The 12,110-nt window shown below is 45.6% G+C and overlaps 1 protein-coding gene across 7 annotated transcripts in view; it reads left to right on the top strand.

Moving 5' to 3' along the window:
• necab2 (N-terminal EF-hand calcium binding protein 2) overlaps positions 1-12,110 on the top strand; it is a 73,344-nt gene that overhangs the window by 2,985 nt on the left and 58,249 nt on the right. For 5 of the 7 annotated variants that reach the window (XM_069900932.1, XM_069900931.1, XM_069900938.1 and 2 more), the window contains exon 3: positions 5,783-5,851. The exons of 1 other annotated variant lie outside the window; for it this stretch is intronic. In XM_069900932.1, coding sequence (XP_069757033.1) covers positions 5,783-5,851 — 69 coding nt within the window. The remainder of the gene's footprint in view (positions 1-5,782; positions 5,852-12,110) is intronic. One more of the 7 variants, XM_069900933.1, reaches the window with a different exon arrangement.

Genomic DNA, 12,110 nt, shown 5'->3' with positions numbered 1-12,110 from the left:
ACGATATGTGAATATTTTAGCATGATTTTCTCGGTTATAGAAGACTGTTCATCAATCTCATTGTCTGCATTATTGATTGTAATGCTCCTTTCTGATGGTAGTAGGTCAAAGATATTGTGTACGGTCCTCTCTAATCCTTTCAGCCCTATTTAAGCAACACTCCTGATGATTGCGATCAGTAGAGGGAAGGAGACCCCAGTCATCTCTTCAACCTGGTCCAATGCTCTGAAGCTACCGTACAACACCATATTGCAGCCAGACAGGACCAGGGCTCTGGCGCGACGACTCGGAGGACTAGGCAGCCACCTAAGGTGCATTGGTCAGAGGGGCGTAGTCAGAATGCCCAGACAGCCTGGGTGTAGGGGCAAAATGTGGAGAGTTACTGTGGACTTCGTTCGCCCGCGGTTGCTACTCATTGGCGCATGTGTCCCGGTGCCGATAGGCGCATGCGCATGGACCCGGACAGTTGAGTGTTGGGAGCAGCTCCACGCAGGCGTGTCACTCTGGCGCGAATGGGGGAGCAGGACTTCAGTCCACGTCAATGGAGTTCGGTGTGCGAGTGGTGGGCTTAAGGTAGGCCTGAATGGGGGGCGGAGTGAGAACAAGGGGGGCAGAGAGAATCCAGAATGGAGGGGGGAGGTGGAGCTAGGGGGGAAATGGGAGCCATAATGGAGGGGGAGCCAGGATGGTGGTGGGTGGAAGATGGGCCAGTTGCATAGGCCTATGATTTTGAGGGGGCCTATTCCTCCTGGTAGAGGCAAAGGGGAGACGTTTTATCATGGTAAAGAATATTATAAATCAGGAAAAGGAAGGCCCTGGCCTGTGAGAGGTTTCAATGCTGATGCACCATCAATTACTCACTTTTATTCGCTAAAGAACAAAGGCACATCCATCCTGCTCGACTGTCCTGCTGTGAAACAGTCCCCTTTATCCAGGAGCCTGTGCGAGGGGCCACAAATACAGCCAGCCAATGGGTGTGCCCAACCAGACAAATATATGCGACAGTGGTTTTCCACATTCACCCCTTGTTTTTAAAAGAATGTCACAAATTAAGTCTCTCAGGTGGTTTGGTTGTTCATTGGGATTTTCGTAGTACCCTCACCCCTGGCCACGCACAATGCACCTGAACCATGGTACCCTGCCTCTTCCCCACAGAGACCCAATATATGGGAGGCAGAGGTGTGGAAAGATTGGACGCCCATAGTGAAAATGAGGCTGTCATGTTCAGGGAATTCAAAATTATTGAAGAGATTGAGGGCATGGATGTAGGTAGGGAGGAACTGGACCACAGAGAAAAGATGGGGACGAGGTAAGATGATGCTGGTTCGGTGGAGCAGGCGGAAACAATAGGTCCACCTGGATAATTGGATTTGTGCATCTTGGGTAGGAGGTAGAATCAAACAATGCAGGGATTGGAAGTGCTGGGAGGGAGGAGAGCAAAGGCAATGAGGTTAGAGATGGTGCATGAGATGGTGGCTTGATGGGGTGGGGTGCTGCTGAAGGGGTAAGTAAGAGAAGGTGTCTCAGAGCTGTTGTCTTGCCTCAGAAAGGTAGAGGCCAGTGTGCCTGACCAGAACAGCACCATCCTTATGTTGTGGGGCCAGGATAGGCAAACCGAGGAAGTTCGTGCTCTCTCCCTGACTGATCCATTCATGTGTGGTGGAGAGTAGTCGAACCTCACCTCTTGACCTAGATGCTGAGTGTTAGGTAGAGTGTTAGCCAGCTCCTCCAGTCATTGCCTACTCCTTGTATCAGGCATCTTGCTCCCAACTCACTGAATTATGTGCCTATGCATGGAGTGGCAGTCTGCTGGTGGGGATATGGTGCTGCACCCATGCATCAGGCTGGCTGTTGTGGACTGGGGAATCAGCTAGGATCCTGGCATACTCGTTATCGAAGAAGTTCACTGAGCCGAGGTGGGGTGCAATCAATTCGGCATGGCTCCAGGCAATCAATTCAAAAGTCTTGGAATTGACGAGATGTTGTCCTTTCAAATCGACCTGCAGGGAGTGTATCCAGAGGATGTCAGTGCCCAGCAGTGCTTGTGTGACGTTGGTGATGGTAAAGGTCCACTTGAAATGGCAGGTGTTGAAGTTGAGCGGGCTTGTGTGGATTTTCAGGGTCACCACTGCAGTCATTTGTACGGTACAGTTGTACAAATACTGAGTTTAATTGTTTAACAATTTGGTCCAATCATCAAGTTCAATAATTCAACAGTTCAGATGTGGCTACCCTCGGTTGAACGCGTGAGCCGACATGCTGATTCAGAGAGAGGAAAAGAAATGCCCAGCCTCTTGCTGCCATTCTGCTACAGAGAGCCCGAACCTCAGAACAACGGTTTGAGAACTAATCGGTACAATCCACCACACCTGTATCTCTTTTGTATCCATGGAATGTAGCAATTAAACCTACATCCCCTCATAGCTCCTTCCATGCACCTAATGCTCTCTCAATTGTCCAATCCCTTCAACCTTTCCTCTGTCACCTTTGCACTCTGCACTCTGGGTTAGACACCCTTTCCCTGATGATCCATCCTATCTATCTCTGCTTCTCATCTTCTCTCTGTCTCTCTCTCTCTCTCTCTCTCTTTCTCTCTCTCACACACAAATTTGGATAAAGGCCGCTGGTCAAACAGTGTCCTTTATATTGTAAGGATAAAAATACATAAATGACATTTCGGACTTGATCATTGCCTTATCAAGGTGAAGGGCTCAAGCCCAAAACATGTTATGTATTTTTATGTATATAAAAGGAGTTTTTCCAGAGTAAAAAGTCCTGGACATGTGTTAGTAGAAATCAGTGGACTTTTTTTCCCACTTGTGGGGAAGTCACAGCAGAGAACACAGACACACATGACACATCAGACACTGGTTAATCATTGATGATTGCACCTCCAGAAAAATCATGGATAATCGCAACTCTCGATTGTGAAACGAGGGTTAAACAAACACAACCTATCACCCCTCACTCACTAGCAGGCATGGCACACTGAGTAACTAAAAGGGACAAATCTGGTTACAATCTACAATGAGTGAGACATGACAGTCTTCCCTGGGTAAATACCACAATAAGCCCCCACCCTGTACCAGCGTTCTCCTTTCACCTGGTTCTCCACCGTCACCCACGGCTCACAACCTGGATTGGGCACCTCACAGTTGGGCTTTTGGCAATGCCCGCGGCCCACACCTGCAGTGGAGCCTAGGGATGTCTCAAGTGAACAAATAAGAGAGTGATTTGCACTACATGGTGGGCTGCATGGCAGTTCACCTGTGGGTGCATCTAACCTTGATTGACATGGGGAGATGACTTTCGATCTTTCTACTGCCTTGCTGGTCAGATGTCCCTCCAGGTGCATGCATTGGACTAGTTTCCGACCTGTTGGATAATCCTCTGGATAAGAAGTACAATATTCTCCAAGTATGGGCTGACCAATATCGAGCACCTTTACAGTGGATAATCAGGGTCTTTCAGAATTGCAAAACATTGAAAGGCAAAACACAAGTGGCAGCCTTGTGCCATGGGCAAAAGGGCTGGAGAGACTTAGCAAGGTCACACAGAATCTTTGGAAAATAAAAAGGCCGTCAACATTTCAGGCCTGGGCCCTTGGTCAGGAGAGGAGAACTTCTTCAGAGTGATCTGCTGACATGCCTGGGCCCTTGAAGAGAGTTGGTAGTGGAGCAGGCGAATGGAGGTAATCAAGGATAACTCTGGATGAAAGGCCCAGGCCCGAAATGTTGGTTCCCCTTTAATTCCTGTGGATACTGCATGATCTGCTAAGTTCTTGCACTTGACCCCTGCATCTGCAGACTTTCTCGTTTACCTCTGGTGGACGTGTGCTTCCTTTTGTCTTGGCTTTAGCTGATGTGTTTGTGATGCACTCACTCTGTGGTGTGTCATTAGAGAGAGCTCAGTGTTAAACCAGTGACACTCTGGAGTACACGACAGTTCAAATGTCAGACCAGGGCTATGGCTGCAAAAATGGTGAGTGACATGATGCATGTCAGCAGATCAGTGTGTTACAAACCCTTCTTGCACTCTCCCGTCAAAGGCTGCAGATTGCCAACGTCTCTTTCAGTATTGAGAAATTCTGGGGGACTGTTGCCCAAGAGAATTCAGACTCCTTGCACTAGTGAGAAAGATTGGGGAGTGAGAGTGGCTGAGGAAAGGGGTGAGGCAGGTGAGGGGGATGAGGAAGAAGGAGGTGATGGAGGAAGAGGTGAGGGGAAAAGTAAGTCAGTAAGCTGGAGGAGTGGAGAGAGAGGAGTTGGGTGGGAGAAGAAGGTGGATGCTCAAGAAACTGGGACTTCAAGCTGAAGGACCTCAGATTCACATCACAGACTATCCCTGGGGTCACCAGGATCGGCTCCCTTGGCGGGGAGGGTGTTGGAGAGCTGCCCTCTCAGGGATGAGCTTCCCTCTGCAGAACCTATGGTCTGGGGGTGTGGCTATGGGGGGAGCAGGTTCATTCACTGCCACAACTTGCCCAGTGGCCACTGATTGTCTCTTCTGTTGCCTTGGACGTGGCAGGGAGAGGGAAGGGGCTACTCAGCTCTATCCTGATGAACTCTCATTGAAGAATTGAAATTCAACCACAATTCCATGCTCCAGAGCCATTTTTTGGAGGTCTATGTCCTGAGGAGCCAGGATTGTTTCAGGAACCTTCCTGCCTCTTGTCAAATTCATCATCCCCTCTTTTTGATCTCACCGAGATGCAGCAATCCTGGGAAGGGTAAGTGTGGAGCCATGGGAAAAAGATGAGGGAGACAAACAGCTGTTGAAGCCTGTTTTCTAAAGTGGTTTGGTGAAGCAGGAGCAAGAGTCGGCCATCTTGCTCACATGGCCTGCTCCCCATTCACAGATGATCTGGCCATGGACTCAGCTCCACTTTATCCACCCATGACCCTCAATCCCTCTCATCTTCAGGAATAATACCTCAAGAACACAAGATGTAAGAGCAGATTTAGGCCATTCAGTCCATCGAGTCTGCTGCACAGTTCAAATCATGGCTGATGGATTTTTCCCCACTTGACCTAATTCTCCTGTAGCCTTTGATGCTCTTCCTAATTGAATCCTTCAACCTCCATGTTAAACCTACCCATTGACTTAGGCTCTGCAACTGTCTGTGATAGCGAGTTCAAGTTTATAATCATCTGCCAGTACATTCCACAGGTTTACCACCCTCTGGCTGAGGACATTTCTTCTCAACTCTGACCTGTCTGTCCTGAAGTTGTGCCCTCTTGCCCTAAATTCTCCCACATGTTATACAATCTTTGTACACCATGTCTTTCAACATTTGAAATGTTTTAATGAGATCTTCCCTCATTCTCCTTCATTCCAATAAATTCAGGCCAAATGCTGTCAAATGCTCCTCATAGAAACCTTTCATTCTCAAATCATCTAGTGAACCTCCTTTGAACCCTCTGCAATGAGGAACCTAAAACTACTCACAATACTCCCAGTGGGGTCTCATCAGTGGTTAATAAAGCCTCAACATCATATCCCTGCCCTTCTACTCCTTTTGTTTTGTAATTCTTTATTTATCGCCCTATGAACCATATCAACCAATATATTTACAGATGCATCTCTTTAAATATTCACAGTGACTTTTTCTCTTTTTTTCCCCCCATCCTTCCCTTCCGACCCCCTTTCAAAAACAGTAAATATTGAACATATAAAATACAATAAAACAATATCTTTATACAAAAGGAATACAAACAAAAAAGACGTATCATCTACTTATTCACAATAAATCTGATCGTGTTTTATCTTCTTATCATTTTAGGTGGTGGTGGTCCGAGGCCTGCTCTTTCTGTTATGTTCCATAAATGGTTCCCAGGTTTTTTCAAACATTGTAACTTTGTCTTTTAAATTATGTGTGATTTTTTTTTTTCCAATGGGATACACTTAAACTTGGTTATATATTCTGTTAATGTTTATAGTCATATAGTCCAACGTGGCCATCTTATATCTTTATTTTTACTTCTCCACCTCCATCCCCTTTTTTCCATTACTGTTTTTTAAGTTCTCCTTTTTAATCTCAAAATATGACAATGCACTTAAGGCATGAAATACCCCAACAATCCCCACAAGCAATAACCCTTTAACCCCAAATGAACCTCCCCTCCTTGAATTGCCCCTTGTCCCTTGATGGCAACCACAACTCCCCTTTCTATTCGGTATGTGAACTTACTCGCAAGTGTCAACCGATTTCGCAGTGACCATTATTCTCCCACCCCCAGCCTCCCCCCCCCCAGAGAACACTATTTTCCTATTTTTTCTTTTATGCTCTCTTTTTTTTTCCCTTCTCTTATCCATCTTTAAATCTTTATATATACGTTATCTTTACTTTATATTTTTACAAATTTTTGTATATTTTCTTGCTGGTCATCCTTCTTGTCACTCCTCCTCCTCTCTTCTCCTGTCCTGCAAATTTTCAGCAGATTCTTGGGCTTTCTTTTGGTCTGAGAACAGACTATTCCGTTCCCCAAAATAAATACTTTGAGTACTGCTGGATGTCTTAATATAAAGTTATATCCTTTCTTCCAGAAGATTGTTTTCGCCGTATTGAATTCCTTCCACTTCTTTAAAAGTTTGAGGCTTATGTCCGGATAAAAAAAAATTGTCCCTTATATTCCAACAGCTTATTGTCTTCTCTAACCTTCTTTCTTGCCTGCTCCAGTATGTTTTCTCTTGTATATCTTAGAAGTTTTACCAATATGGATGGATCTCAGTTTCTGACGTGGTGGCGGTTTCAGTACTAGTGCTCTATCCGCCCTTTGGATTTCTATTTCTTTATGTGAATCTGTCATTCCCAGCAGCTTCATATCTGACCCTTCTTTGCCTTCTTTCAGGCCCACTATTTTTATGTTGTTTCACCTACTGTAGTTTTCCAATATGTCAATTTTTTGTGACAATAAATCTTGTCTCTTTAATTTTTTTTCATTCTCTTCCAACTTCTCTCTTAAATAATTTACCTCCATTTCTACAGCAGCTTCTCGTTCCTCCACATTTTCTACTCTTTTCCTTATTTCAGTCATGACCAACTCTAAACTTTGCATTCTATCTTCAGCTCTTTTCATTTTTCTTTTGATTGAACTAAATTCTAATGATAGCCAGTCTATTAATGACCTAATTTGTTCTTCAAAAAAGGCTTTATCTAAATTTTGTCCTTCTATTTTACCTTTTTCTTTGAAATTCTTGGTCTTCTTCCTCCTCTTCTTCTGTGTCTGTATCAATGTCTATGTCATCTTCTCTTCTCTGTATCTCTGTGTATCTTCATCCTTCTCTGGTGAGCTGCTGTATCCTTGCTGCGCTCCCAGCTGTTGTGTCTCCTGCTGTTGGGCCTCCCGCTTCAGGTCGACCCATTGTTGGGCCGCCCCGCTGCCGGGGCGCCCCGCTGTAGGTCTTCCCCCTGCCGGGTCGCCCTCTTCCAGCCCTTCATTCTCTTTCTCACCACTCTTCTTCTTTCTTGATTACTTCCCCCAGCCGAACACCCCAATACTGGGCGTCTCTCAGCTGGCCGCTCCTCAGCTGAGGACCCCTCCAGCCGGCGTTAACCTTTTATTTTACTTGTGCACTGCGCATGCGCAACTCTTCTTGGCTTTGAGAGCCATTTTTGAAGTCTGTCTGTCGGGAGGACACCACTCCTCTGGGGATCACCAACATCGGAGATCGGCCGCTCCTCTCCACAGTGGCTCTCTGCTCTGATGTTCAGGTAAGGCTTTCTTCTTTCTTCTCCAATGATTTTCCTTCTTCCTTTTTCTCTGTTATTCTTACTTTTTCTCTTTTGGGTGCCATCTTCTGACTCTTCTCTGTAACTTTATCTTTCTCTTCCAGTATTTTATGTTTATTGTGAAAAGTTTTTTCACACTTTTTTCTTTTCTCTGGAGAGGGCAGGTTCCAATCAACCAGCCACTACTCCATCACGTGACTCCCCCCCCCCATTCCTCTTGAAATGAATTTGCTTTCCTCACCACAACTTCATCCTAATGGTTCCTTTAAGCTCTCTCACCACCTTAGGTGCATGACAATATCCGATACAGGCAATCTTCTTGTGTGCTCATCAGTGTTACTCTTAAAAGCCATCTCATTGGTATTCTATTGTAGCAGACTGCAACAGGGATTTTATCTGAAGCCTGCACCTGGCAATTGGAGTCAGATGACTCAGGCAATTGGATTTGAAAAGCTCAGAGCAACAGGAAGCTGATTGGGCAATAGAGATCAAGTGATGCAGGGAACTTGTGACAGTGATATTAATCACTTCGACTGCAGTTCCACACAGTACGTGCAGCAGTGAGTAGGAAATTTACAACTAATTAGATTTTTTTTCTATACTACAAAAGCTCTTGAGATCCAGTCGCAACCTGGTTTTCCCAATCTGCTTGCATGTTAAAATCCCCCATGACTACCATAACATTGCTCTTCTGACGTGCCTTTTTTTAATCTCCTGTTGCAAATTTTTATCCACATAACTCCATCAAGTCACCTCTCAACCTTAGCGCCTCAAATAAAAAAAGCCCTCTGTCAATGTTGCTTCATTAAGACATTTTCCAGTCCAAGCAGCATCCTGGAAAGCCTCCTCTACACCATCTCCAAAGCATCTCCATCCTTCCTGTAATGAGGTGGCCAGCACTGAATGCAATATTCCAAGTGTGGTTTATCCAGAGTTTTTTAGAGCTGCAGTATTACTTCATAGGCCCCAACTAAGGAAGGCTAACATCCCATACAACATACCCTATCAATGTGTGACAATTTTCAGGATCTGTGGACCTGGATCCAAGATCATGGTCAGCATAGTGGTTAGCAGACTGCTGTTCCCTCCCACCAATCAAGATGTACTGGGGGTTGTAATTGGGTAGCATGGGCTCATGAGCTGAAAGGACCTGTTTTTTAGAAAAATAAAATCTCTCTATTGCTCTACATTAAGAATCGTGTCATTAGCACATATTCTGTCAAGTTCAATCTTCCAAAAAAAATCATCACTTTAGACTTATCCAGATTGAACTCCATCGTCCACTTTTCTGTAACCTGCTTACATCCTGTTGTAACCTATGATAACCCTCTACTCTACCAACAACACATCTAATCTTTATGTCATCTGCAAACTTACTGACCCATCCTTCCACTTCCTCATCCAAGTCATTGAGATATATCACAAGGAGCAGGCGTCCCAGAACAGATCACTCAGAACTCCACTGGTCACTGACCTTCATGCAGAATACATCCTATTTATATCTATCACCTGCATTCTGTAGACAAGCCAATTCTGAATCCACACAGCCAAGGTTCCACAGATCCCATGCCCCATGACTTTCTGAATGAGTCACTAAATTTCATACACATCAACTGTTTACAGAGAGGAAGCAATGACCTCCATCGTCCAGGGTTCAGGTGTTAATTGGCTTAGATTTCAGATGCCTGAAGGGCCTTCTACCATGCTGTATTATTAAAATTTTTTAAAGATTTATTTGTGGCAGAGATAAATGTTCTCAGATTTGTTGACAGCAATGAGAATCTTGGCTTGGTACTGAATCAACACAGGTCCCTGCTAAGTTTAATTTTATTCACTTGTTGGAATATTCAACCAGTTGTGAGACACAGGCATTTTTATTCTGAACACATCCTGTGCTGGGAGTTTGGATCCCAGGCTAGATGCAATGGAAGCATTCTGCAACATGGTTGTTCGAAGGAAATGTCCGTCAATCTCCATGCAGGAGATGTTAACAATCAGCTTGGTTAATTCTCCAGAGTTCGCTGGCAGATGTCATTGCTTTTTTCTGTAAACATAGGCTGCCTGCTAGGATAACACATCAAGGAGAGCTAGTCACAGGCTGTGCTCAAGGTTGGGCAGTGGTTGGCAGTACAGTTGCCACAGTTCCTGTTTTCCTGATTGCACAGTTAAGGCCAAGGGGATGAGAGTCAGCGCCATGGCAACCAGCACTAAGCAACTGCCTCTGTCTAGGAAGGGTGTTGGAGGGAAAGTGTGGGAGCTGGGAGGACCAGGGTGTGGAAATACTGCCATACACTTCCCAGCATGCAGCACCGAGGATGGGCACCTAGCACAATCCCACCCACAAGTGCAGTGTGCCCTGGGACACTGGGATTCCTGTGTAGAAGAACAGAGTGACCTGTGTGTACAGGAACACTGTGTGTAGAGGGACACTTTGATCTGTGTGTTTTGGGAAACTGGGAATCTGTGTGTTGAAGGAAAGTGGGCCACCCTGTGTAGAGGAACACTGTGGCACGTATGCATAATACCACTTTGACTTGTGTCTACAGGAACACTGTGATCTGTTCATATAGGGAAATTGCAACCCTTCTGTACAGGGACACAGGTAGCCTTGTGTGCATTGGACACCGGGACCTGTGTGTACTGGGATATTAGCATTCTTGTGTACAGAGTCACTGTGATGCATGTATACAGGGACACTTTAACCCGAATGTACAAGGACACTGTGACCACTGTATGCAGGGACTCTGTGTCTGTACTAGGACACAGTGACGTGTATGTACTTGGATGCTGTGACCACTACCTGCTCCCCCCCCCCCCCACCCTGCCATGTACTGGGACTAGGTTAGTGTGTACAGGGAGGTCCTGTGTATGGGATGATCCAGTGTGTTTGGAGTTTCAGTGTGCATAGGGAGCTCCAGTGTACAGGGAGTTTCTACATATAGAGAGCACCAGTGTATAGAGCAGTTGTTTTCAACCTTTTTTTCAACTCTCGTACCATCTTAAGTAATCGCTTACTAACCACAGAGCCCCTGTGGCATCCTATGGAGTTCCTGTATACTGTGAGCTCCAGTGTAAAGGGAGCTCCAGTGTGTAGCAAGTTCCTGTGCATAGCGAGGTCCGATGTAAAGGGAGTGTATTAGCAGCTCCTGTGTTTGTTGAGCTCCATTTTCTAGGGAGCTCATTGCTCAGTGTCCAGGAAGCTCCAGTGTATAGAGAGGACCAGTGTAGAGGGAGTCCTTGTGTTGGGCGGTTGGGGGTGGGGGGGAGAAATACAGTATACTTCAGTGTATATGGAGCTGCTGTGCACAGGGAATTCCTTTGGTCAGGGAGCACCAGTGCATAGGGATGCCAGTGTGGTGGGAGCTGCTGTGTATAGGGAGCACCAGTGTATAGTGAGCAGCAGTGTATAGGCAGTTTCAGTGTATGGGAATCTCTTTGTCTAGTCAGTTCCTGTGCATAAGGAACATCAGTACAGAGGGAACTCCTGTGTGCAGGGAGCTCCAGTGTATGGTGAGCCCAATGCTTTGGTGTTTCCTATGTATAAGGAGATTGAGTGTACAGGGAACTCCTGTATTTGGAGTTCCTATGTACAGGGAGTTCATGTCAATAGGATGCTCCTGTGTATGTATAGGAAGCTCCTGTATATAGTGAGCTCCAGTAGTCATGGTGTTCCTGTGCACAGGAAGCTCAGTAAAAGGTTCCATTTTTGTCATGAGATACTATATTTAAAATGTAACATACATGAAATTATTTAACTTTGACCACTGTAAAGAAGCTCTACCACTGAGCTATCGGAGTTACTTGTACAGAAAATTCCTGTGTCTAGGGAGCTCCATTGTATTGGAATTTTGTGTTTATGGAGCAATCCAGTGTATGGAGAGTTATGATGTACAGCAAATTTTTGTTTATGGTATCTCCTCCTTTGTACATGCAGTTACAGTGTACAGGAAGGTCCAGTGTACTGGGAACTCCATTGTGCAAAGAACTTCAATGAATAATGAGTTCCTGTATGTCGGCAGCTTCTATGTATAGTGAGCACCAGTGCATTGGCTGTTCCTGTCAATAGCCAGCTCCAGTGTATCAGGCATTCCTGTGTATAGGGTTTCTCTTCTTTGGCTTGGCTTCGCGGACGAAGATTTATGGAGGGGGTAAAAAGTCCACGTCAGCTGCAGGCTCGTTTGTGGCTGACCAGTCCGATGCGGGACAGGCAGACACGATTGCAGCGGTTGCAAGGGAAAATTGGTTGGTTGGGGTTGGGTGTTGGGTTTTTCCTCCTTTGCCTTTTGTCAGTGAGGTAGGCTCTGCGGTCTTCTTCAAAGGAGGCTGCTGCCCGCCAAACTGTGAGGCGCCAAGATGCACGGTTTGAGGCGTTATCAGC

The sequence above is a fragment of the Narcine bancroftii genome, chromosome 10 (genome assembly GCF_036971445.1).
Source record: "Narcine bancroftii isolate sNarBan1 chromosome 10, sNarBan1.hap1, whole genome shotgun sequence".
Taxonomy (NCBI): domain Eukaryota; kingdom Metazoa; phylum Chordata; class Chondrichthyes; order Torpediniformes; family Narcinidae; genus Narcine; species Narcine bancroftii.
Note: the sequence above shows the minus strand (reverse complement) of the source record. Positions and strands in the feature narration are given on the sequence as shown.